General features: G+C 49.5%; 1 protein-coding gene across 3 annotated transcripts in view; it reads right to left on the reverse strand.

The window, feature by feature from the left end:
- Positions 1–2,817: 2,817 nt before the first annotated feature.
- ACSS1 (acyl-CoA synthetase short chain family member 1) overlaps positions 2,818–27,826 on the reverse strand; it is a 55,398-nt gene continuing 30,389 nt past the window's right edge. The window contains exons 4-14 of one of the 3 annotated variants that reach the window (XM_003905171.3): positions 20,456–20,631; positions 19,930–20,082; positions 18,409–18,556; positions 17,035–17,172; positions 12,120–12,212; positions 10,935–11,047; positions 10,512–10,638; positions 9,355–9,482; positions 9,144–9,207; positions 5,844–5,962; positions 2,818–4,528 (exon numbers count right to left, since the gene is read on the reverse strand). In XM_003905171.3, the coding sequence (XP_003905220.1) occupies positions 4,349–4,528; positions 5,844–5,962; positions 9,144–9,207; positions 9,355–9,482; positions 10,512–10,638; positions 10,935–11,047; positions 12,120–12,212; positions 17,035–17,172; positions 18,409–18,556; positions 19,930–20,082; positions 20,456–20,631 (1,439 nt within the window). In that variant the 3' untranslated portion in view covers positions 2,818–4,348. The remainder of the gene's footprint in view (positions 4,529–5,843; positions 5,963–9,143; positions 9,208–9,354; positions 9,483–10,511; positions 10,639–10,934; positions 11,048–12,119; positions 12,213–17,034; positions 17,173–18,408; positions 18,557–19,929; positions 20,083–20,455; positions 20,632–27,826) is intronic. The other 2 variants (XM_021921316.2, XM_009216674.2) reach the window with 2 other exon arrangements.

The raw sequence follows: 27,826 nt of genomic DNA on the forward strand, positions 1-27,826 counted from the left end.
AAAAATGATAAATATATGGGTAAATCTAAGTTAATATTGTCTATATAGAACAATAATAAGATGCATACAACTATAATAATACTGCCTTGTACAATTAAAAGAGAGAGAAAACTAAAATGCATGATTTATAAGTTGGAAGAGAGGTTTATATGTTGTTAAAGTGAGTTCTTAAAGTCTTTGTATTCACTGGAAATAGGGTAAGGTACCAATTAATATTGAAGACTGCAACTTATAATCTAGGGTAACAATTAAAATAGTAAGAGTTTATAACTTCAAGCTAATGGGGAGAAGGCAAAAATTAGAATAATAAAAAATAGTCACTCTAAAGGAAAGCAAAAAAACAGAACATAGAACAAACAGGGCAAATAAAAAGTACTGAGTTAGATGCTGGATTTAAACCCAAATATATAAATAGTTACATTAAATGTAAGTAAACTAAATGTATAATTTAAATGGCAAAGATTGCCAGAGTGGTTTAAAAAACCAAGGTGAAGCTATACGCTGTTTAAAAGAGACACATCAAAAACATAAGGCTACAATAAGATTAACATTAAAGGAATAATCCACTGGACACAGTGGTTTCCCCCTGTGTGCCAGCTACTTGGGAGGCTGGGGTGGGAGGATTGCTTGAGCCCAGGAGTTTGAGACCAGCTGGGCAACACAACAAGACCCTGTCTCAAAAAAAAAAAAAAGAAAAGAAAAGAAAAAGAAAGAAAAGAAAAATAAAGGGATGGAAAAAATATTCCATGCAAATATCAACAAAAATAAAGCTGATGTGACTATACTATTATCAGACGAAATATAATTTACAGCCAAAAGAAAACATATTTAGAGATAAAGGGGGACGCCTCTTTTAGAGTCAATTCATCAGGAAGTTACAACAATTTTCAACAGCACCTAATATACAACAAATAGATAAATACATAAATAATTGTGCTAGATAAATATATAAATAGATAAAGTTTCAAAATGTCCAAAGCAAAAACTGACAGAACTAGAGAAAAAGAGAAATTCACAGTGGAAGTGGAGACTTTTAACAAGTCTGTCTCAGTAAGGGATGAAACACGTGAGTAAAATGAGATGGGACATGGATTTGAACAACATGATCAGCAAACTTGACCCAGTGGATACGTAAACAGTCTTCTACCCAGTAATTATGGAATACTTCTTTTCCATCTCGAATGGGACCTTTCTGAAAATAGGCTGAGGCATGCAGCAGGCCTCAACAAACTTCAGAGCACTGAAGTCATAGGAGAGCATACTCTCTGAGCACAGTGCAAATAAGCTAAACACCAATAACAAAAACCATAAAATAACAAAAACCATAAAATAACAAAAACTAAATGTTTAGAAATTTTAGAAATAGGCTGGGCACGGTGGCTCACACCTGTAATCCCAGCACTTTGGGAGGCCGAGGCGGGTGGATCACCTGAGATCAGGAGTTTGAGACCAGCCTGGCCAACATGGTAAAACCTCATCTCTACTAAAAATACTAAAATTAGCCAGGCATGATGGTGTGCACCTGTAGTCCCAGCTACTTGGGAGGCTGAGGCAGGAGAATAGCTTGACCCAGGGAGGTGGAGGTTGCAGTGAGCCGAGATCGTGCCACTACACTCCAAACTGGGTAACAGAGCAAGACTCCATCTTAAAAAAAAAAAAAAAAAAAAAAAAAAAAAAATTAGAAATATTTTTCCAAACAATCCATGATGCAAAGAAGTCATAATGTCAAGTAGAAAAGCCAGAACTATACCCCCAAAGGGCAGGTACCTCTGCAGACCTGGCCCTAGCACAGGATATCTGGGAGCAGGTTGGACAGCCAGTCTGTTTGCTCTGCAGCAATTTCTTTGTGGAATAGCAAAGGGGTATTGCAACAATGCCAAATAAACACAGAACAGGATCCTAGAAGCTGAAGGAGGAACCCTTGCCCAGAAGCCCTGGAGCAGCTCTGTTTGTTAATTATTTCTGTAGTAACCAAGGGAACATTGGTGAGCTCCCCACAGAGTAACCACAGGTCAGCATCAAAGTAGGCAAGTAGCTGGCCAGCAGTATTTCACAGCATCTTTGCTTTTCTTCCCGAATCTGCAGTTTGAGAGAGGCGGCTTGCCCTGGGAACTCTGCTGAGAGGGCATCATGCAGCACAGTCCAGAATCCCTTTCTTTTTTGTCACACCCTCTGTACAATATGAAGTAGGAAAGTTGTATTCGTTTGTATTCGTTTACTGCTGTAACTAAATATCATAGGCTGAGTGGCTTAAACCACAGAGATCTGTTTCTATGGAGGCCGGGAAGTATAAGATCAAGGGGCTGCCAGATGGGTGTCAGGAGCAGAACCAGACCACTGAGATTCCACTTCTGTGGCACTGATTCAGTGTGTCCTGATGAAGGACCAGCCCACCCTAGCAAAGGGATGACCCAGGGACTGGACCATGCTCCTCATGCACGCTACTCAGAGCCAGGTTTGCTCCCTCGCTCTTGCCAGTGCTCTAGCCCAGTGCCGCCCGTGGCCTCCAAGTGATGGTGGCAGTGCACCTATCTGACCTGCTATGCATGGCCTCTGGGCACTTGCAATGCAGCTACTGCAGACTGGGAACCAAATTTCTACTCTGTTTAAGTTACAGCTAAATGGCCACGTATGGCTGATGCATCAGTGCAGTCAGCCATCCTTGGTAAGGCACGTGAGCTCACCAAGGAGCAGTCAGCGCTGTGAGTGTGAACCCTCCAGGAGAAAAGGCCCTTTCCAATTTTGTCCGTAGGATTATATTCAGGGGGGAAAAAAAAAAAGAGTAGCATTATTGGACCAAAAAAATCACCACAAACAGAAAATGAACAAAATAAAGCTTTATTTGAACTCCCTCCCCTACAGATCATTCAGATGCCCGGGACCATGTCCAGATTCCTCTCAGCAACATGGAAAGCTAAGCCATTTCACAAATGCACAGCCATAGCTAACCTACAGCCCCCCATGCCCAGGGCACAGACCTTTGTTGCTAAGTCTGTAACAAAAGAGCACCACTCAGTATTTGTGTGCGCTGCAGCCAACACCACCTCCTGGGCATCACAGGCTCACTCACCCAAGAGGCCGGCACCGCCATGGCTGAGTGGGTACTCAGTAGCCCAGACACCCCCCCAACACCGGCACTGCCACAAGGCCCTGAGGGGTAGACTGTGCGGCAAAGAGGACACACTCTCCCTGACCTAAGGGACCCGGCTCACTGGGCCTCCTTCCCCTGCCAACCACCAGCTCCTGCATGCTTAGCTGGGAGGTAAGCACCCACTGGTGGCATGATTTCCATTATCTTGCTAATGTTGACAGCACCTAAGTCACATTAAAACAGAGAGAGACCGGATTCAGATCTCCAAGTCTCATCAGTGGGCCTCAGTGGTTCTCACCACCCCAACCACAGAGCGAAGGTCAGGCAGCGTTTACCAGGACTTGGCTCTGACCAAGTTAGTGCTCTAACAAGTCACCTGAGTTTCTAATAGCTTCCCTGAAGAGCCCACCTATTTGGAGAGTGTTGCCTCTCCTATCAAGAGGCATCTGGGGGCACAAAAATCTTTCTGGATCACAGCTTGAAGAAACAGAACATGATTGGAGTAGCTTCAGAACTAAGGTGGCCACATTCACCCCATCACTTAGGAGTTAGCTCCACTATACACAACCAAGCACAGGAGAAACAGTCACCAGGAAAGGATGCTGGAGGCTTGGAAGTTCTCAAGGGAGCTGTTTAGACAGAGGTACAAACATCTCCAATTCAGACTTCCAAATACACTAACAATAATTAAAAATGTGGCCTCTGATCCTCATGTTTCCCACCAGTAGAGGCAAAAAAGGAGATTTTCATAACTATATGTTAAAAAGAACATGTTCAAGTAAATCCACACACTACATGTGAGTGTTGTATGCTGTTCTTCCACAATACAAAAGTATAAAAATACGATTTCTGCCCTTTGTATCTAGACACATCTGGAGAAAACATGGTTGCTACTAGCTAACTAGCTCTGTGTTATCTGAGCAGGCGCACTATCCCAGGGCCTCACCTTCCTGTGCTGGCTCAAGAGGGCAGAGAAATGGAGATGGCAATGCCTTTTCCTTCCAGGAGACCAAACTCAGGAGGACAGAGCCAACCCTAGCATGTTGCATAGCCTCTCCACGGGTGATACTCCTGGGACCTCCAATGGATGGGAGAAAGGGCTCTCAGCCCAGCTTCACGTGAGGGCGGTGTGGGTCATGTGTGGGGTGGGGGCTGCTTCTGGGACTTAAGAAGATGCCAACCTCAGGGGTACCCTCTGGGAAGGACAAGGCAGGGCCTGGGTGCCCGCCCTTCCTAAGAGCCCCTCAAAGCGCCAGCTCACTTAGCAGCAGCCTGCTTGTCCTTGCACTTCTGGTAGGCACTCAGGATCTCTGTGATGATGCTGGGGTCCTCCAGGGTGGTAGTGTCCCCCAGCTCCTGGGCCTCACTAGTGATGATCTTCCTCAGGAGCCGCCGCATGACCTTCCCAGACCTGGTTTTTGGAAGACGTTTCACCACCTGGCAAGGAACAGGCACGGTATTAGAGCGTGGATGATGCCCAGCCTCCGTGCTAGTATGGACTGCATTGAGATGAGAAGGGCTCTGCTCAGGGGGGATGCCCTCCCGGGGATCCACAGTGGATGTCTAAGCCTCCACCCCCAGAGAATGGTGAGGCCTGAGGTCTTGGCTTTATCCTCCCACTATCTGGACCTAAGCTGAAACCCCCCCCGATGCCCTCTGCCAGGCAGGGTCCACCCAGGCTGGGTTCACCCCATACTGCCGCCTGTCTGTCCTGCCACTGTGCCACGTGCAGGCACCCAGGTGGCAGCAGGTCCAAGCACCCACTGGATGCCTCATCTCCATTCCCTGACCTGGGACTTAGCGGGTTTTGTCTTATGTAAGAGGTGAGAACTACTTAAGAGAAAAATTTTGTCTTAGTGTTTGAAAAGCTAACATGGAGCATGCTCTAACAACTACAGCCCATTCACTGCAAATGGCAATACATTAAGAGCTGTTGTTTGGGATCTTTGACAGTCACTCTGTCTTTTGAAATAGTTCAGTTCACCTAGGACGAGTCCGGGTCTCCTGAAACTCTGGTCACTTGGCCAAATGTGTCAACTCTCGTAATACCAAGTGGAGCCTGGCCCTGCTGCCTCCGAGGGCCACCAAACCCAGAGTCACTGCGTGCAATGTTCATAAAGGAGGGAATGAAAAACTGAGGGCTGAAGAGGCAGCCCAATCCTCCCCCGATTCTGACCCCCTGGGGTGGGGATCTGCGATCTCCCTCACTGCCACCAGGAAAAGTGCTCAGGAACCACACAGGGGCTGGAGAACCCTGGTACTGTCCCCATGTTTCTAATGAAAATCCCTAAGATTCTTCACCAGCAGCCCCATTTCTGTGACTAGCCTGCACATGCCAACATACTAGAGCAGAAGCCTGCCTAGGTGACCTCCTGAACAGGTGAGCTGGCTGGGCGTGGAAGCCTACGTGACCTCCTGAACAGGTGAGCTGGCTGGGCGTGGAAGCCTAAGTGAACTCCTGGACAGATGAGCCCACTGAACGTGGAAACCTGCCTAGGCGACCTCCTGGACAAGTGAGCTGGCTGAGCTTTTGGAGGTGCTAAGCTCTTGGAGCTACATCTCCTGCCCTCTCCTCTCCCTCTGTGACAACACAGCGACCCACCAGCCTCACCACCAGCCAGGAAAACCAAACAGCTAGTGTCAGTTTTGATGGTAATTGGAAAAGAGTAATATGCTCCTAAAAGATCATTGTCACTTAACAATTGTGGGAAGCACAGCAGCACAGCCCCACCTTTGTGGGAGGCCCACTCACCAGGATCTCATCAGGCACAGCATATTTGGCGATCTTGGTGGCCACCATGGACTTAAGCTCCTGCACCACCACATCTGAGTCACCTGCACTATCTTTCACCACAATGAAGGCAAAGGCAGCTGCAAATAAAGTCAAGTTTGGGGATGTATTAAATACTAGACAATGAGCCAACTCCCAAAGCAGGGTGCTATGCACAGACTGCCAGAAATCCAAAGGGCTTCTGAATTCTATGTTAGGGACATTGTAGCAGCTGGTTTCTTTAGTTGCAAACCCAAAGATGCACTTCAGTTTCACGAAAAGTGGCAGCGATTCTAACAGCTCCACAGATGTTCCAGGTGAGTGCACGTGTGTGGCTAAGAGCTTGGCATCTCAACTCTAATGCTGACTAACTGTGTGTGACCTGGGACATGGGACCTCCCCTCTCTGTGTCCTCATCTGTCAAATAACCCATAATGTGGTTTGATAGAATGAGACTTCCAAGAGAAGGTGCACAGATGCACAGCAAGTGGGCACCAACAGCCTTTGGGGGCGTGTGTGCAACATGGTACCATGGGCCAGGGTGGCTATTTCAGTTCAATTAAATCAGCAGCTCCCCGGCTGCATGAGCCACACTTCAAATGCCATTCAGCACCATGCACAGCCAGAGGCTGCCACCCTGGACAACACAGACGTGGGGCAGCTGAGAGTTCTGCCGGGCAGCACTGGCCAGCCCACATTTTAGCATAAATACTAGGTTTTGTTTTTCAGTACCTGGCATGTTCCGGGAAGGGTTCACACTGTGAAGAGGGATCTAATTTGATTGCTTTCCATATAAAGAGTCGCTTGTCCCAGCGCCATCCCTGACAGCCTGCCCGTCCCCACTGGCCTGTAAGGTGCTCTGTCTCTCCCACGAAGTTTCTATATATGTGTGGCTCTCCTACTGCTCATCTGCCCCAGTGCCATGCCACCTTCACCCATTCTTCCCCTGGCATGTAGCACCTAACTGTGTCGTTTCTTCAGTGATCATCTTTCTTGCTCTTTGTCTGTCTCTCTCCTCTACTCTCGACCCCTCCAGCATGCTAGCTCTATGGGGGCAGAGACCTTCTCACTCACTGCTGTGTCTGCAGCATCTAGAACCATGCCTGGAACACAGGAGGTGCTCAAAACATGGTTGTTTAGTGCATGAATGGATGATTGGTTTTCTGAACAAGCTATGATCTGTAAAGACCTACAGCCTTTGCCTGAAAGCCCTTCCCATATCCATGTGGCAAACTCCTATTCATCCCTCAAGACGCAATTCAGCCACCTCCTGCTCTGTGAAGCCTTTACCCATTAATCTAGTTTATGGCACATGCTGTGCGGGAACAGCTGTCAGTCCCTCTGCTGCCACCCCACTAGGTTGTTAGGTCTTTGAGGGAAAGAACACTGTTTTTCTCATCTTGGTCATTGATATGGGATCAGAAGTGGGCCTGGGCTGTTGAGTTCTGAGGATGGTGCTGGAGGGAGGAAACCCTCCACATGGGTGGAGGAGCCAGTTAAGAGCCAGGAGGAGGCAGGCAAGGCTCAGGACACTGGAGACAAGAGAGACAAGAGCCTGGCCAGCAGCACCAGAGGCTTGCTGGGTCTACCAGGGGCTGCCCTTTTTCAGAGCTGGTGCAAAACAGAGAGAGTGGGGACAAATACATGATACTCACAGGTGGCTTTACAGCCAATCAAGAGCTGTTCGTCAGCTCTTCATAATTATAGAATCGATACTCAAATTCATTAGAAATCAGGAGAATCATCATACCCATGATACACAAATTCTCCCCACACATCTGGCAGACATTAAGAAGCCTGGCAACACCAGACTTGCAATAGCTCCACACATGCAGAACGTGCCCTGGGCAGCAGCGTCCACAGCAGACCATGCCACAACACCACCCCAACAGACCTAAGGCTAAGCTGCTCTATGAAAGACAGTGATTGCGATGCCCAAACGTTTGTCTAAAGGTCACTTCCACTGTCCTTTCCTTGATCTTGCACTTACTTTATGGAGTTCAATACAGGGGCTTCTGAGCCCCCAGACACAGTGGACCATGCACGGACCCCTCTCAGTGTCCCCAGGGAGTACTGGCTCAGCCACTGGACTCAGACATAGATGCGGCTTTCTAATCCCAGGACACCCCAGTGCCCTGTGGATCCCCAGCCCAGAGACGTGAAATGCAGGAGTACCCAGAGGAAGGGCCCAGGCTCCTGTCAGAGCGAGGTTTGAGCACTAAGTTATCCTAGACACATCTGAGAAACTGTCCTCATCTCCGTCCTCTCTGACCCTCCTGATCACATATGGACGTCACTGTGCAGGGGTCCCCACTAGCTCTCTCCCACATCCCAGCCTTACCAGCACAGTCTTTTCATGGCAACTGAAAATGCTGTTTGTAAAGCACTGAAACAAATTCTCAATCTTGCAATGGGTCAATTTAAAGAAAGCATTTAAGTAAATAATGGAACAACGGCACATAGAAGTACAGGGAGACAGGTGACATCTGGGACACACTCTGACACAGGGTGGCCTCCCAGTGGGAGGGCAAGCCGGACCCCAGGCCACTGGGCAGGGCGGGAGAAGCCAGTCTGCCCAGCAGTGCCCTGGCATTGGATCTGTGTGTGTCCAGGTCACGCCAGGCCAGACAGTGTGCCTGGATGGACCTGGCATTGCAACACCTGGGTGCTCCCGCCCCTTCCCAGACCCAGACACTGAGAAGCTGGCAGACTCGAAACAAAGCGTGGCCTTGGTAAAGAAGACCATTCTAGTCCCTCATTCTGCATTCCCCCGGCATGGCGCTGTGCAGTGGGAACCACAGGTCAGATTTGTCCAAAGAGTCCCAGGGCAGCACACAGCCTGCACGCTCCAGAGCACACTCCAGCACACACGCGTGGTGGCTGCAGAGCTGGCTTGAGTGCGATGACCAAGCCCGTGAGGACACATGAGGCTGGACATTTTCTCATAAACTCCCTGTAACAGGGCTGGGCGATGTCTCCACCAGATAAACCATGGACAGAGGGGGAAACTCCCGCAGCTTAGCCAAGCCCAAGTGGGTCACGGCCACTGTGGATGCGTGTCCTGGAAGGACAGCAGAACCAGGGCATTTCAGAAACCTGACCGAACACGAGTGCTGTTCAGGCCCCTCCCCTGCAGTTTCCACTTGAGAGAGAAGAACACCGGGAGCTTGGCCCACAGTATCCCCTATCACCCCACTCTCCAGAGTCTGCTCCTCGTATAGAGGTGCCCATAATGGGCATGGGGTCAGGAATCAGGGAGGAGCTCTTCTCCAGGACACTCACCTTCTCCTTTGATGTCGTGGGGGTAGCCAATGACAGCACTTTCCGGCACTGCAGGGTGGTCGGCCTGCGTACAACAGAGAACAAAATGACAAAATGTGGCAGCCCCTGGTGCTAGAAGTGACTCGGACCAGGGACTCCCACCCGGACTTGCAGGCCCATAGGGGCATCATGGAGGTGCAGGAGTGAAGGGGGAGGCCCAGCCTGTGCTCACGATGGCGTCCTCAATCTCTGCGGTCCCCAGCCGGTGGCCACTGATGTTGATGACATCATCCATCCGCCCTGTGATCTGGTAATAGCCGCCCTCAGTTCGGTGAGCCCCGTCTCCAGTGAAGTAATAGCCTACAACAGCAGAGAAATTCAGCACCAGGAACCCTGAGCCAGGACCCACGTCCCCACCTCACTAAGCATGAAGCTCTGCAGCCCAGCACACAGCTGCAGTCTCGCCCATCGGCCCTCCTTGCAACTCCGATGCTTCCCTATGTTCTAGAGCATGGGCAGGCGGCTCCAAGACATCGAGACTTCGGGGAGCAGAAGGTATACAAGCAGCACTTCCAAGACGCTTCTCCAAAACACTGAGTCTTGTTTACAAGCTTGAGACTGAAAATGACTGGTTCCAACAAGACAGAGGAGATAGCATTCATATAAATTTCCAACCCAAGGGCCGGGCGCGGTGGCTCAAGCCTGTAATCCCAGCACTTTGGGAGGCCGAGATGGGCGGATCACGAGGTCAGGAGATCGAGACCATCCTGGCTAACACGGTGAAACCCCGTCTCTACTAAGAAATACAAAAAATAGCCGGGCGAGGTGGCGGGCGCCTGTAGTCCCAGCTACTCGGGAGGCTGAGGCCGGAGAATGGCGTGAACCCGGGAGGCGGAGCTTGCAGTGAGCTGAGATCCGGCCACTGCACTCCAGCCTGGGCTACAGAGCGAGACTCCGTCTCAAAAAAAAAAAAAAAAAAAAAAAAAATTTCCAACCCAAGGACAAAAAGGGAAACTAGGAAAAAAGAAAAGTAAACTGGAAGAAAACTCCCAGCCTTGGTGACAGTCTTCCAAGGTACTTCTCCACCCTCCCTCCCCAGTAGCTAACAGGATCCTACCACGGGCCTGGCTGCAGGGCAGGACTTCACACCCACACCTAAGTAGCCCCAAGAAAGTCCCCGAGCAGGGAATCACGCCCACTGTCAAGATAAGGAAAGCCAGGGAGGTACAGCAAAGGAAGAGGGGGTGGGAGTCAAACTCTGGCCTCGGGAGCGCCTGTTCCTGGCCACTGTGCTACGCTGCACTCAAATCCCATTAAAAATGTTTTCTGAGAATAAGATTCTAGCAGTCAGCTGAAAAGGAATGAGAGGGTCCCTGACAGCCTGCTCACCTGGGTAGGCCTTGAAGTAGGCGTCCACAAATCGCTGGTGGTCGCCATAGATGGTCCTGGCCATGCCCGGCCAGGCCTGAGAGATGCACAGGGCTCCGGAGACGTTGCTGCCCTCCACGACGCTGCCCTGTAGACCCCAGACATGCACATGAGAGAGGGCAGGCTCTGGGTGACAAGTGTGCCAAAAAATGACAAGCCCTGCCCTCAAGGGAGCTGTCCATAGCTCTCCCCTCTGCCCCGAGGAGGGCCCCAAGCCGCCTGTGTGGCCGCTAGCCAGTGCATGATACCAGTGCAGTGAACGCTGTGAGGTCAGCAGCCTCCTGCCAGGTACAGACCTGGGCACACAGGAGGGAGCTGGGCTGGGCAGGCAGGGATGAGGGAGGGCAAGCACATGGCCCCCATGCGGGGAAGGCCCATACACACCTTCTCATCCATGAGGACGGGGACGATGCCAAAGAAGGGCCTCATCGCCATGCCAGGGAGGATTTCCGCCCCTTCTTCTGAGGGCCGTGGTGCGATGCAGATGCCACCCGTTTCTGCAGGTACGACAAGGAAGAAATGCAAGATCGGCCCGGACCCAGGGATATGCGTATCCAGAGTGGGGGGTGGGTGGGACTGTCCCTATTGTGGGCAAGGAAATGCCTCAGGGGCACAACGATCTTTGAGGCAAACCAGATGTGAGTCTGGTGCCCTCCACGGCGGATATGAGAAGGAACCCCAAGTTGGCCTCAGCCCCAGGAGCTCTGGCGTCCCACAGCCAGGTACAGGCCCCCTCGCCATGTCGGGGCCTTGCTTGAAGTAGGAAAGGGCAGAGCCCACCCACCTGCACATGAAGACGGGGGAAAAAGAATTGCTTCTGGGCCAGCGCCTGTTCGACACGAACCCAGCAACGAAAAAAGATGCCCTCAAATCCTGCCATCACATTATTTCTCTGGCACTCGCCTCTACCAGGGAAATGCCCCAGGGACTCAGCTAGAGAATCTCTGCCCCAGGTTTTCCCAAATGGATGGGACTGTCCCATGGGAACATCTCATTTTCTGGCTTGAGGATAAGCCCTCAGATAGTTACATTCATTACATCTGTGGTGGTCTGTCTCCCCAAGCATCCTAATAAGTCAGATACCCAAGAGAAGGGGGGACAAATCCAAACAAAATGTCACAGGAAAAATTCCTTTTCTCACTAAAATTTAAATTTAGACTCACGCTTCCTTAGAAGATAGGGCCTGTCTCATCAGATGTTCCCCTGTTCAGAAAGGGGCACTTGGAAGGGACACGGCCCTTGAGCTCCTGCTGCACACCAGGCCTTGGGCAGCAAGCTGGGCTGTGTCGCCTCAGTTCACCCTCACCCAGGCCCGTGGGGGGCACCCCCACCTCACAAAGGAGGAAACCGAGACTCAGAGAAGTCGTGACATGAGGTCCCATAGCTGGGAAACAGCAGCCAGGCGACCTCGGAGTTCCCTCACTCTAGGTCCCAGGGTTTCCGCAGTCTCGGGTGTTGACGTGTCTTCTATTGCACCTGCTGTTGAGAGCTCGGACCCCAGTCCCAGCCTCACACCCGACCCTGCAGACCCAGCACTTAGACTGGAACCTGTTCCCCAGGCCTCCTCACCTGTCTGCCACCAGGTGTCCACCAGCGTGCACCTGCTGTCCCCCACCACCCTGTGAAGCCACTCCCAGGCCTCACAGTTGATGGGCTCTCCCACTGAAACCACACAGGAAAGAAAAAGATGTTAACAGGCTGCAAATAAACCTGAAACCAAAAGTAAGTTTTGTGGGTTTTTTTGTTTTTCTTTTTTTGTTTCGTTTTGTTTTGTTTGGTTTGGTTTTTGTTTTGTTTTGTTTTTTGAGACCGAGTCTTGCTCTGTCGCCCAGGATGGAGTAGAGTGGCGTGATCTTGGCTCACTGCAACCTCCACCTGCCAGGTTCAAGCAATTCTCCTGCCTCAGCTTCCTGAGTAGCTGGGATTACAGGTGCCTGCCACCACACCCGGCTAATTTTTTGTATTTTTAGCAGAGATCGGGTTTCACCATGTTGGCCAGGCTGTTCTCAAACTCCTGACCTCAGGTGATCTGCCAGCCTTGGCCTCCCCAAAGTGCTGGGGTTACAGGTGTGAGCCACCGTGCCCAGTCAAATAAAGAGATTTTTAAGGAGAAAACAGCTCTGTAATGTTTTTTTTTTTTTGAAGAACATACAAGGAGACCTGAAAATGCAGTGAGACATATCATATTTATGGTCATCAAAGAAATGCACATGACTGTGACGTATTTTTATCATTAGATGGTTGAAAATCAAAAAGCCAGCAAGAATGTGGGGAAAACAGGATTTCACAGACACCAATAGGAAGGTAGTATGGTTCAGCAATTTTGGGGAGCAATCTGGATGTTTCTCTTAACATTTAAAACTCCATACATCCAATACAACTACTTTGAGCAACTGCTTGGGACAGAATCTGCTACGGCGGAACACCTCAAAACATGACCCCTGACGTACACCCCACAGAAATGACTGCAGATGCCACCAGAAGTGGCCATGTAAAGGGTGTCCTCAGCAGCTCTGCTCATGCCAGAAACCACACACATCCCTCAGGAGTAGGTGGCTAAATACAACATGGCACGCTCCTGCAGAGGAACGCCACACTGCAAAGAAGATGGCGAACCTCCACGACCCACGGCGGCATGGGTGAGTCTGAGGCACGATGCTGAGAAAGGGAGGGGTGTGCTGCGTGATCCCACCCAACTGAGGTTCAAGTGCAGCCACATCTGTCCGTGGTGATGCAGGCTACACTGTGATCACGGCTCAGGTAACTCCCGTGACTGGCAGGAGCCATAAGGGGGCCTCTGGGGACTGGGAATTTCTGTAGCACTTATACATGTAAACATCTCTCAAGTTGAACACTTAACATCTGTACCCTTTAGTATACATTATATCTCAATAGAAAGGAAAAAGATACACATACACCCTAGCATTCTCATAATGTCTACCTTATGACATTTCCACACCAGGCCAGCACTCAGCCAGAACTCTCCAGGCTAGATGCGCTGTCACTAAAACACTGACATATTCTCGTGCTGATGTTTGCTCCTTGCTCAGGACCACTTACAACCCACAGCCTGTCCCGGCAGCGGCCGCCGCATCAGTGCTGCATGATCAGTGCTGGCCACATGGGCGGCTCGGTGTCTTATGTGTCACACCTGCACTCAGAACATCCACAAGGGGCAGGGAGATGCCCTGCAGCACTGGTGGACACGCTGGGACACTGCGACAGCCTGCACCCAGCCACGGGGATGTGACCACACGAGCCAGGGCAATCCCCACAGCAGGGCAGATCCATGTGGAAAAAATGCAGATTCTACGATCTTAAAACAAACATTACAGCATAATAGCACAGTGTGGTGACTTTGGTGTTAAAGAAAACATCATTTAACAGAGCCGCAATCCACTACAGGAACTGAATTGCGGAGACGGGACCGAAGGCGCAGGAGCAACAACACCTGGAGCAGAGGTCAGGGAAAATCTTAGCTTTTTTTTTTTTTTAGAGAGACAAGGATCTCGCTCTGTTGCCTGGACTGGAGTGCAGTGGCACAATCATGGCTCACTGCAATCTTGACCTCCGGGACTCAAGGCTCCTCCCATCTCAGTCTCCCAAGTAGCCAGGACTACAGGCATGTACCCCCACGCCCAGCTCCTAAGGACATCAGCTTTAAGTTCAATGCTCCAATTTCTTCTTTTCACAAGAGCTTATCCATGTATTACTTATGAAATTGAAAGTTTAAAAAAGCTTTGAGAAATACACTTCTAGGGGGAGGGTCTTGAGTAAGTGGGATTCTGATGACTCAGTGTCGTGAGGGCTGATCCTAGCTGCCTGGAATGGGTCTGGGCTCTGGAATTGCACTGACAAGTATGCCAGCACAGTGCTGGCCCTGGCCAAGGTGTGGAACACACTGACCCCCAGCACTGCTCCAAGGTGCTGGGAGCCTCAGGTGCAAGACATCACAGGACGCCGCACTGCCTGCCAGCATTGTATACCAAGAACAGCACAACAAGGTGTGTGATTAGCACCTGGCCTCCCGCAGGGTTCTGCGGCTAGCACCGGTTATGCAACAGGAATAGGAATGTGCCTATTGACCAGCTAAATACACAAAACCCAGCTGAGCCTATGCTGGGGGCTGGCCCCCTGGCTCAGAGGTGTTCCAGGTCTGTGGGGACAGAGGCTGCTGGGATACACATCACACTCTAATGCAGCTGCCAGAGCACACCCCTTCCTGAAATGCACTTAGTGTGGTACCCCTTGTCACTGGACCCTGTGAATCTTCCTTCAGCAGACAAATCCCATGAGTGTATCTGGAAAACCAAATCTTGGCCTTCAGCCCTGTCCCCACCTAATGCCTAGGGCCCACTCATGTGGCCCTGCTGACAACACCTAGAGAATCTAGGAGAGTGTCTATGGCCCTGACCACCCCACTGTTTGTTCCCAGTTCCCAAGCACTGTATGGCCCAGAATCACACGGGCCTCTCAAGCCCAGCTCCAGCATGCCAAGAGAGACCACCCAAACTCACCACTTGCTGTGGTTTCAATGTTTGTCCCTTCCAAATCTCATGTTGAAATGTAATTGCCATTGTAACAGTATTAAGAGGTGGAACCTTTATGAGGTGATTATGCCAAGAGGTTTCTACCCTCATGAGTGGGACTGAGTTCAACTTCCTCTTGCTCTCTCTCACCCGCTCTTTGCCCTTCCACCGTGGGACAATGCAGCAAGAAGGCCCTCACCAGATGCCAGCACCTTGATGTGGACTTCCCAGCCTCCAGAAACGTGAACCAATAAATCTCTGTTCATTATAAATCATCCAGTTTCAGGGTATTCTATTACAGCAGCACAAAGCAAACCAAGACACACCATCTGGAAAGGAGCTCCATGCTCTTTCTGAGAAGTGGAGGGACAGTATGGCAAGGGAAGCAGAGTGAGCCAGGACCCTAGGACCTGCTGAGGGTACAGGGTGGGTGCCTAGAGCCCATCAATCAGGTGGGGGGCAGAGTGAGTTTTACTGACTCTAGAACCAGGTACTGGGTTCAGCACAGGGTGCCCTACTTGCTGAGTGACCTTGGGCAGGTTCGCTGACCTCTCTGTGCCTCCTCTTCCTCCTCTGTAATGCGAAGCAATATCTGCTCTTTGCTCAAAGGATGTGAAGATAAAGGCATTTAATACATATTTGCTCTTATTAATAGTATTCAAACCCCTCCTGCTTTTTAATCTAGAAAGCTCTTTGAGAAAAGAAGGTTTTTACTGTTAAGGGGAAAATAAGGGAAAAGAGGAGGAGGAGTCATTGGATGCCTGCTATTCCTCAGGAGCTCTCCCCGTTAATCATCTCCATGCTAAACATTACACTAAGGCTCACATCTGACCCTCTGTGGCATCCTCACCACCCTGCAGGTAGGTCTCATCCCCATCTCACATTTGAGAACAAGTGGTGAACTCTGCAGGGCACAGCCCCAGCTGCAGTGCCTCTCAACCTGTGGCCCAGATGCCCGCATGGCCTCGTGGTCACCCAGCAGTAGCAGAATCACATGTTCACTGCACTCCCTTCCCAAGGATGCATGTGGTAAAATGGGACACTCTTCCGTGGTCACTGCCCTGCATGCTTCCCCAGTGAAAAGCCACCAAGCAGGTGGCTGACCACATGTGACCACACATGTAAAGGCAGACATGAAATGTGGCAGGGACAGGAGAGGGAACAGCAGTCACCAGCACCCAGTCCCTCCCAGCACCAGCCCGAAAGACAGACACCGCCGATACTGTCGAAACCATGACATCGTCACCTTTCCAAAATGTTTCCACGTGACTTGGCAATATCCATCAACATTACCAATAGGCCTAAGCTTTGAACTGTCTGCCTGGAAACATCTACAGTAGCAGCAGGGCAAAAGCGCAGGATGGTATCCACTCCACGGACTTGGAGACAATCAAAAGGTCTAAGGACTTGGAGACAATCAAAAGGTCTAACAACGGGGCAGTGTTTAGCAAACTGTAGTTATACTATTATTATTATTATTACTATTTAGAAGACTGAATCTCACTCTGTCACCAGGCTGGAGCGCAGTGGTGCAATCCTAGTTCACTGCAGCCTGAAACTCCTGGGCTCAAGCAATCCTCCCACCTCAGCCTTTGCCACCACACCCAGCTAAGTTACACAATTAAATCCCATGCAGCCACTAAAGAAATGACTTGGCCCTTAACTTATTGAGTGGCTAAGTATTCCTAATGAAGATTAAGCTACAGAAATTGGGCACAGAAACGATGGCACAGAAAATGTCTGGAATGTTTTTCCCCAGACTGGTAACTGCTGCCAGCTCTGGGGAGGGGCTTATAGGTGGGAAGAGGTGCTTTCTACCAGATCCAGTCTGGCGTTGCATGAATTCACACATACAAAGCCGGGCAGCTTCATGACTGAAGTCCTGCTGAAGCGCGTATTGGCTCTGAGGGTCTAAGGCAAGTGCACCCTCTCCTGCTGCAGGGCAGGCCACTCACCTGACCCCAGGGTCCGCAGGGAGGAGCGATCGTACTTCTTCACCCAAGCATCACCGTATTTCAGCAACAGCCGGACAGCCGTTGGAGCGCCATAGAACTGATTGATCTTCAACCTCTCTACTGTCTCCCAGTACCGACCTACAGAAAGGCCGAAATTCACTGTCAGCAGGAGAGCTGACATGATCTACTTTAAACTTAGAGATCAGCCAAGACTTCCTGAGTGCTGGGCATGTGCAGAAGTGCATATGTCCATATAAAAAGGATCCCTCCCAACCCCCCCCGCAGTGAAAGACGGAAAGAAGCCCCATAGGACAAGTCTCCAATGGCGGCTGTCCTCCCAGCACTCCGCAGATCCATGGGTGGCACATTCAGCAACAGTCTTCACCTGGCTTAGGGTGATGGCCTAGTTCAAGGCGATACTATGTGGATTTAATAACCCGTGGAGCATTAACACAGAGCTTTCACTCGGTCACACTTACATGGGCTCTAAAGTGGTGACTGGGGCTTCCCCTTGTGACAGCAGAGCTGCCACTGTGTGTGTCCCAGGGAGCAGGGCCATATGCCCAGCATGCACACCCCTGATTCCTGTAAACCCACCACCCACACCATCCCCTCCACATGGGACACTGAGCTTCCAGGGGCTAAAGTGGTGGCCTGAGACAGCACCTGGGCCATGGCCCTGAATCCCTGGTCTTGCCCCTACAACTTCTTCCTTGAGCACACCCAGACCCCAAAGGCAGGGATGGAGCACTGGGAGGTGATAACACAGTTCGTGCACAGTTGTCAGCGCCATGGAACGCTGTGGCAGCAGCCTTTGGGCAGAGCCACCATGGTCTTCTTACATTAAAGCAAATATTTGAAGACACTGCTGTGTGGGAGGACGATGCCCAACGGAGCCAGACTTCACCTTGTTTTCAAAGTGATCTCAATGTAATGGAGATGGTTCTAGGCCATGCATAACATGGTCTGAGGGATGGCCCTGAAAGTTCAAGGGGCAGGGCTTGGGAAACAGAAGAGGCAGGCAGTTGGTCCTAGCCTCGAGAAAGGGCTGGATCTGGGCAGGTGGCCTACAGGTGAGAAGGATACCAAAGTGATGGCCCGAGGCTGGCAGTTTAAGTCAGAGGGCAGGACTACAGGAGCAGGCGCCTTGAGATGTCCTCCAGCACCAAGTCAGACTCCCTGCTGCTGCCCATCGGATCTTTCTGAAGACCCGGTGCCTGGCCCCACCGGGTATCTCAACAGCAGGACCTGGAGAGCCACACCCTCACCAGAGCCCAGGTATCCCCCTTCCATGAGCCTCTCCACAAGCCTCGAGCCTCAGGCTCTCTCCCCTGACACCAGCATGGGGTCCCAAACAGGGTTCACCATCCTTACCAGCATTGGGGTAAACTGGGGTGCTCTCAAAAAGGACACTGGTGGCTCCATTGCAGAGAGGCCCATACACCACGTAGCTGTGTCCTGTAATCCAGCCAATGTCAGCCACACAGCCGAAGATGTCACCTGGCCGGTGGTCGAACACAAGCTGCAGAGACAGGAAGGGAGCATCAGGAGCTTGTCCCCCCACTCCACCATGTTCACCAGGTCACTAGGAAATCGGCATGCATATGCTGCAGGCCACAGCTGTGAGAGGCAGCTGGCTCATCAAACGGCCTCCAGCAGCAGGACAGGTGGGAACACTGCAGAGTCCGTCTAGTTGTATGTTTAACACGTGGACACCTTTTTGCATTGCCTTACGCCACGATTTTTTAAACCTCTTAAGAACTACAAAAAATAAAAGTCAAAAAGGCCAAGAATGGCATCAAGCATCATCAGCTTCGAGAAGCATGAGAGGACAGACATCCGAATCCCCTTTATTCTTCCACAGCAGCTCACTGGAGCCTGATCCCATCTCAGGATCCAACTGCCCATATGCAGGAAACACAGAGGGCAGAGGGACAACAGGCACAACCCAGACCAAAGGACACCAGAGAAAAATGGCTGGACACGACAATGGCCAAGTGTAAGGAAATGGGGGAGCATAGGCTTAAAAGGACTTAAAAGACATATCAACAATATTTTCGGCCGGGCTCAGTGGCTCACACCTATAATTCCAACACTTGGAGAGGCCAAGGCGGGCGGATCACTTGAGGTCAGGAGTTCGAGACCAGCCTGGCCAACATGGCAAAACACTGTCTCTACTAAAAATACAAAAAAAAATTTAGCAGGGTGTGGTGGCAGGTGCCTGTAATTTCAGCTACTCAGAAAGCTGAGACAGGAGAGTCACTTGAACCCAGGAAATGAAGGTTGCAGTGAGCTGAGATCACACCACTGCACTCCAACCTGCACAACAGAGTGAGACTCCATGAAGAAAAAATACATATTTTAATGGGCAACAGTAAGCTACAGTGCCCATGGACACACATATGAGCCACAAAACTATCAAAAGAAAAACACAGGGCAGGGGCGCAAGACGCATCAGGACCTGTTGGACGGGGCTGCAGCCACATGGGCCTGGAAGGGGCTTCTGAGAAATGGGTGGCCTTTCACCTCTTGACCAAAGTGGCATTTGCCTTATAATAATTCATTAAGCCACACATTTAATTTGGGTGGTTTTCTGTATCTGTTCTAAAAAGAGTTTTAAAAAAATCTTTGGGTGAGTGGCCCTTAGTGTCCTGCTGCCACGTTACATGGTCAGATTCTCTGGGAGTTTCTAGACAGTGCAGTGGGAGCCCGAGGCAGCCAGGGCCCTGAGGAGCTGTGGGGTGGGGAGACTCGAGGGGCCCTGCCCCAAATAGGCCAGGAAGAAACACTGACCTCTCACACCTACAGGCCTCGCTCTGCAGCAGGAGGACTTCTGGCCCTGCCCCTGCCTGGAGCCCTGCCGAGGGCCCAGCACCGCCCCGCACAGGCCTGTACCTTGTGGGTCAGGGCGGCATAGAGCAGGTAGCCTGCCTGGGTATGGACGATGCCCTTGGGCATTCCAGTGCTCCCTGAGGTGTACAGCATGAAGAGCACGTCCTCGCTGCCCATGCTCTCTGGGGCGCATACAGGGTCCTCCTTGGCCATTTCCTGGAAGGGACAAGAAACAAAGAGCCCACTGAGGGCACTCAGCCTCTCTGAGAGCACCACTCCCCCTCCACAGCAGGACTCTGCACACAGGATTCAGAATTCACCTGCTCTGACCTGTCCAAGTTCAATTCCAAATGTGGAAAGGACACAAAACAAAAGGGTGGGTGCAATCATTTGTGTTACAGTAAGTGTTCCAATCTCCTTGTCGTATTGGAGTTTTATCTTCCCAGGCAGTACTCAAGCTCACCAAATACCACAGAGGAATCCTGGGCACCTCTAGGGAACCCAAATTGAGAACTACAACCCAAGAAGTCTCAGAGCCAGCTAACTTGATATGACCTCTCCTCAAACTGTGCAAAGTGAGGTAACCCACCTGCTCCAGCGGGATGTCCAGATCCCCCATGTGGACCTTGTTGTCTGTCCTGTGAGCCACCAGGACACGCTGCACGGTGGGGCAGTGCTTCACAGCCTCATCCACTATTTTCTTCAGCTCCATCACGCGCCCACCCCGGAGTCCTTGGTTGAAGGTGATAACCACCTTGCACTTGGCTAACAGAGACAACACAGACATTTCTGATCAGTCTCCTCCCGACTTTGGCCCTCATACCTCTGACTCACATAGGACATCCAGGCCTAGGACTGTGAGAAACTCAGTCCAATCTTGAGTAAAAGACTCGATGGAAAAAGTGAGGGGCTGTCTGCTCTCCAGCCTTTGTGTGCCATGAAGAAGCACCAGGCCTTTGTCCAGTTCTGAGGCTAAGGGGAAGGAACCAGAGATAAATTACTTTGAAGCTCAACTCTTCCTCCTTGAGTCAGCAGCATAAAGACAATTTGCCAACCAGACTTCCACCTTTCTCTCCTGTCTGCCCAGGAGCAAACCCCAGGAAAGGGGCCATCATGCCATCTGCAGCAATCAAGGTGACAGAGAAACACCGAGAGGCAGAGACCAAGAAAGCTGGACAAACAGAGGCCAAGCCCAAAGGTGTCCCATGTGGCCAGGCCCTGTCTAGAGTGACATGTGTGGGCCAAGAGCCTTCACTGTCCAGAGATCAGAAACTACACCCCAGTGGATGATTGGGAGCTAACTGCCCTCCTCACCTGCAGGAGAAGGCCCTCCTGATCCCACACCTGCTCTTCAATGACCAATGGTGCTCAGCCAGGCCCAGGGGGAAGCCAGGAGGACCCTAGCTTCCATGGTTAACCTAGGGGGAGGCCCAGAGCAGGGAAGAGGGGTACACTCACAATGGGCCTCAAGACCCCAGGAAAAGGAGGTGTCTGCCATGCTGTTCCCCAGTGCGGGATGACCCAGAAGAATCACAGCTGCAGAGGGTTACTACACAGCCCCTCAGGAAGAGCCTGGGACAAATGTCCAGCTGTGACCCTGACTGGCAGGGCCTCACCCACATCCCTCAGGCCTTTCAGTCATTTTGCACCAAAGGTCTCTTGCAGAGCTATGGACAGAAGTGCTTGGGAACCCTCGACCAATGACTCTCAATAGTTGGGGTACAAATCCTCGACCACCCTTTGGTGGGTACAACTCCCCACCCTTTGCATCGAGCCATTTGAGGCATGTGTGCCACATTCCTGTCCAGAGCCTCTCTGCAGATGAATCTCCGGTCACCCCCTGTGGCCTCACTCACCACTGCCCTACCACACTTCCAAGACAGACTCTGGTCTCAATGTTCCCTTTGGGAGAGTCCTACCTAAATAAATCTGAAAGCACTTTTGCACAACATGCCCACCCTTTCTCCTCCTGAGAGCCCTGGAGATGTCATGGCCATGAAGGTTCCCTGAGAATTCTGCAGCACACACAGGACCATCCAGGGGTCAGAGAGATACTCTAGGCTGCCACCCCTGCCTGGCACCAAGAGCCATGGCTACACACATTCTTTGCCCTTCAAGCTTCAGCGATAGCTCACCTGGGGAAACCAAGTCAGTTGGGTGGAGCCTATCAGAGACTTTCCAGACCTACATCCCCGAGCAGGGGTTGGTCCAGGCGAGCCCCCTATGGGCGAGGAAGGGAGATAGTGCAGCAGGAAGGAATGAACCTTTCTCAAGGGGATGGGAGACAAAGAAAGCTCATGGGGATGAGGATCTTTCATGAAACAGTGACCCCAGCCCGTGCAACATGCTGAAACCACACTACACAGCAGGCAGTTCCTTCTCTGCCTCCCAAGGCACACACCTCGCTCCTGACTCACACCTGTCCAGGGCCTCCCTGCCCAACAGGCTCTCCATGAGAGGACTCCAGGAGGTACCCAGGAGCTTCTGAGCACCATAAGCATGTCTGGCCCACTGGTGCCCTCCAAGGCTGGGCCACAGCATGGGTGCTGGCAGGAAACACGTGCCACTCTGGGAGGATTTGACTTTCCCTCCCTGGATTTGAGCAGGCACCAGCATCTGCGTTCATTTTCTGCTGCTTCCATAACAAATGACACAAACTCTGTGGCTCGGAACACTCATTTTTAGCTCACAGTTCTGTTGTCTGGACAGGCTTGGCAGGGTTCTCTGCTTAGAGTCTCACAAGGCCAACGTCAAGGACGGGGCTGGCTCCTATGTGGTGGCTCTGGGGAAACATCCACCTCCAGGCTCATTCAGTGGTTGGCAGAACTCAGTTCCACGCGACTGTGGGATTAAGGTTGCCCTTTCCTTGCTTACTGTCAGCCAGGGGTCATTCTCAGCGACTACAGCCACCACCTGCCCTGGTTCATGGCCCTGTTTATCTTCAAAGCCAACAATGGCGGGTAAAGTTGCTTTGAATCTCTCTGACCTCCCCTTCTGCTTCACTTCCTCTGCCTCTACTGGGAGCAAGTTCTGTGCATTTAAGGGCTATGGGATTAGACGGAGCCCACCTGGATATCCCATTGCCTTACATCTGCAAAGTCCTTTCACCATGCAAGTGACATAGCACAGCTTCCAGGGGATTACAGTGTGGCCATCTGAGTGGGTCATTATTCTGCCCCCATAGCCTCTCTCAAAGCCATTCTCCTGACCTCTATCCTCCCCTCCAACACTCTCTACTCCTCAAGCAGCCTAAAGCAAGAGGGAAGACAAATGAAGAGGGATGGTCCAAGCCTGGAAGTCAGGCCAGGGGACGGAACTCTGGAACTGCGCCTGCTGACTGAGGTGGCTGCCCAGACATGTGATACCCTGGCGGTCAGACTCACAATATGCACCCACCTCCCAGCGACCAACTGAAGATGGCTGCACATTCTTTCACCTGCTCTTATAGAGAAGCCGGATCCAGGTCTCCTCCCCTTGAATCTGGAATGGCCACAGACTGGCTTGGCCAATCTAGTAAGGCAAGAGTGATGCCAGGCCTGTGCCAGCCTGGCCTGTAGGACACTGGCAGTTGCTATTTCCTTCCTCTTGGAGCCATGTGCTGCCATGTGACAAGCCTGACTGCTGAGGCTGCAAGGCTATGAGGAAGCCCAAGTCAGCCACGTGTAGAGGCCACATGGAGAGAAAGAGAGGCCCGCCAGTCCCCAACCCTTCAAGTCAACCTGACTAATGTCCCAGATGTCATGGAGCAGAGAACAGCCATTCCCCGTCCCCATCTGATTCCTGTTCCACAGACCCATGAAATAAAATAATAAAATTTATAGTTTTCAGTTGTTTTAAGCACTAAGTTTTGGAGTAGTTTGTGACACAGCAACAGAAAATCAAAACAGCCCCTCATTGACTCAAGAGGACATAGATACCCATCTTAATAGAATCTTGTCCCCAGGAATCTGGCACCTGCAGAGCTGCACAAGGAGGCTGAAGGATATCAGGGCAGAGTCCTCTTCAGAACAGACTCCTGGCCCCTGCCCTCTCATGCTTGGTTGTTTAGCAATTCTGAGGTTCTGGGAGCACCCCAGCATCCAGCTACTAAATCCCCATATGCTGAAGTCACCAAGAGTCAACTGCTATTGCTTGTTTCAAACAATCTTAACAGAAGCACTGGGTGACCATGGCCACACTAGCAAGAGAGGAAAGGGGCAGCTTAGCATAATGCTGAAAGCATGAACTATGGCGGCAGAATGTCTGTGTTCAACTCCTGGCTCTGTCACTTACTAGGTATTTGACCTTAAATAAGTCACTTAAACTCTCTGCGTCTCAGTTTACTCATCTTTAGAAAGGGAACAGTAACCTCCCAACAAAGAAAAGACCAGAACCAAATGACTTCACTGGTGAAGTCTATCAAATATTTAAAGAATTAGCAACCAATCCTTCTCAAACTCTTCCAAAAAACTGAAGAGAAGGAGATACTTTCAAATTCATTTTATGAGGCCAGTATTGCCCTGATACTAAAGCCAAAGATTACTATAAAAAAAGAAAACTACAGACAAATATCTCATATAAACAATGATGCAAAACTCTTCCACCAAATGCTAGCAAACTGTACCCAGCAGCATATTAACAGAATACACCATGACCAATCAGGGCTTACCCTAGGAAAGGTGGTTCAACATGCAGCAATCAATCACTGTAATACATCACACTACTCCAATGAAGGAAAAAACACACCTCAATTGACACAGAACAAGCTTTTGACAAAATCCAATACCCTTAGATGATCAAAAACTTAAAACCAGGAATAGAAGGGAACTTCATTGATAAACGGCATCTGAAAACCCACAGTTAACATCATATTAATGGTAAAAGGCTGAAGCCTTCCTCCTAAGATCAGGAACAAAACAAGGATGCCCACTTTTTACCACTGCAATTCAACATTATAAAAAGTTGTTGCCAGAGTGATTAGGCCAAAAAAAAAAAAAAAAAAAAGAAAGAAATAAAAGACATCCAAATTGGAAAGGAAAAAGTAAAACTATCTCTATTCACAGATGACATGATCTAATATGTATAAATCCTAATGAATCCACAAAAAACTATTTATTAGAGCTAATAAATCAGTAAATTTGCAAGATACAAGATCACTATGCAAAAATTAGCTGTATCTCTATATATTAACAATGAACAATATATAAAGGAAATTAGGAAAACAATTCCATTTATAAAAATTCATAAAAGAATAAAATACTTAGGAATAGATTTAGCCTAGGATATGCAAGACTTGGACACTGAATACTACAAAATACTGCTGAAAGAAATTTTAAAATACCTAAGTAAATGGAAAGATATTCCATGTTTGTGGATTAATATTGTCGACATGGCAATACCCTCCAATTTTCTACAGATTGAATGCAATTAAAATCCCAACATCTTTTTTTGCAGAAATAAAAAAGTTAATCCTAAAATTCCTATGAAAATACAAGAAACCCAGAAGAGCCAAAACCATCCTGAAAAAAGAAGAACAAAGTTGGGAGACTCACACTTCCTGGTTTCAAAACTTACAAAGCTACAGTGCCAAAACAGTTTGGTACTGAGAAAACAATAGATAGATAATCATATGGATAAATGGAAAGAATAGAGAGCCCAGAAATAATCCCTCCCATATATGGTCAAATTATTTTCAACAAGAGTACCAAGTCCACTTAACAGGGAAAAGAATAGCCTCTTCAACAAACGGCACTGGGACCAACGGATAGCCATAGGACAAAGAATGAAACTGGACCCTTACCTCACACCCTGTACAAAAATCAGCTCAAAAGTAAAGACCTAAATGTAAAAAGGTAAAACTTAAACTCTTTGAAGAAAACATATGAACAGGGAGGCCGAGGCGGGTGGATCACGAGGTTAAGAGATCGAGACCATCCTGGCCAACATGATGAAACCCCGTCTCTACTAAAACTACAAAAATTAGCTGAGTGCAGTGGCACACACCTGTAATCCCAGCTACTCGGGAGGCTGAGGCAGGAGAATCACTTGAACCCAGGAGGTGAGGCTGCAGTGAGCTGAGATCATGCCACTGCACTCCAGCCTGGCGACAAAGCGAGACTCCATCCCAAAAAAAAAAAGAAAGAAAAAGAAAACATAGGAAAAAATCTTCACAACATTGGATTTGGCTATGTTTTCTCAAATAATACAGCAAAGACACAAGCAGCAAAATAAAAAATAGATAAATTAGACTTCATTAAAATTTAGAACTTTTATACACCAAAGTTTACTACTGAGAAAGTGAAAAGACAACCCACAGAATGGGAGAATATTTGCAAATTATATATCTGATAGAGGTCTAATATTCATAATATATAAGTAACTTACATACTCAACAACAAAAGACAAACAAGCAATTAAAATATGGGCAAGCAGCTTAAGTAGACTTTTTCCAATGAAAACATACAAATGGACAACAAGTACATAAAAGATGTTCAATATTATTCGTCATTAGGGAAATGCAAATCAAAACCACAATGAGATACCACTTCATTCTCACCACGACAGCTATAATTTTTTTAAGTGAAAAACAAGATGCAGAGAAACTGGAGCCCACATATACTATTGGTGGAATATGTGGTGGTGGAAATGTAAAATGGTACATCTCCTTAGCACAACAGTTTTGCAGTTCTTTGATAAGTTAAACATGGAATTACCACATGAGTCAGCAAGCCCACTCATAGGTACACATCCCCAAAATTAAAAGCAGGTGTTCCTATACATGAACATCCATAACAGCTCTATTCACAATAGCCAAAAAATAGAAACAACCCAAATGGCCATCAATTAATGAATGGATATTACTCACCTATTAAAAAAATGAAATACACGTGCCACAACATGGATGAATGGAGAATGTCTGCTTAATGGGTGTAAAGTGTACATTTTGAGTGATGAAAAACTTCAGGTATTAGTGATGCTGATGACTGCATAACACTGTGAATGTACTTAATGTGACTGACTTGTACGCTTTAAGATGGTTACAACAGTAATTTTAGGGGAGGGGAATAATAATAGTGTTATTGCATAAAATACCTATGAAGACTAAGGTAAATTAAAGGACATAACCTTTGTAGAGTGCTTAGAACAGTGCCTGGTACACAGTTGGTATTACAGAGTTCTAGAGAGAGGAAGAAAAAGAGAAACAGGTGGCAGCATCAACCTTGAACGTGGGGGAGGAAACCCTGAAAGGAAGTGGAAGGGCTTCCTAGACTTTTACACAGAGGGAGGTCAACAGGGGTCTGAAAACTCTACCCACTAGTTCTATTTTCTATGAGACACAAGAGTTCTCAATGGCCCCTAGAACCTGGCACCTGCCTTGCAAAACCAGCTCGGAGGACTCCCTCCAGGAGATAGCAGGGAGCAGAGATCAGACTGCATGGACATAGGGCCACCATCCCGACACTCAGTCCTTTGACAACAGCAAAACAAGGAAGTTATTGTTCTGCACAGTGTCCAAAACACACTGACCCACATGCAGACAGAAAGACCCCCTTCACCTGACTCCGGATCCCCAAAGATGGTCCACCCCTTCGCTCCTCAGGATAGAAAGCTTCCAGTTGTTGACCTGCGGGACCTTCCCTGTGTGTCTCCAGCGTCATCCCACCTCCACACTTCCTTCCTGCTGCACTACACCCGCCTCCACTAGGCGCTCATGCTGCGCTCCTCCTCCACTTGGCCTGTGTCTCTGCTGTTCCCTCCACCTGGAACTCTCCCTTCTTCACCTGGCTAAATTCAATGCACTCAGATCTCAGCCCACAGAACAAATTCTCATTTGGCCATGTGCCTGTCCCTAGTAGGATCTGTCATTTGTCTGTGTGACATTTTATTAATGTCTGCACTCTGCTGGTCTCTACACTGATGGCCAGGCCCCCAGGAACAAGGATCAGGGAACTCCAGGATTCCTCCCTCCCCACGCCCACCT

The sequence above is a fragment of the Papio anubis genome, chromosome 16 (genome assembly GCF_008728515.1).
Source record: "Papio anubis isolate 15944 chromosome 16, Panubis1.0, whole genome shotgun sequence".
Classification (NCBI taxonomy): Eukaryota; Metazoa; Chordata; class Mammalia; order Primates; family Cercopithecidae; genus Papio; species Papio anubis.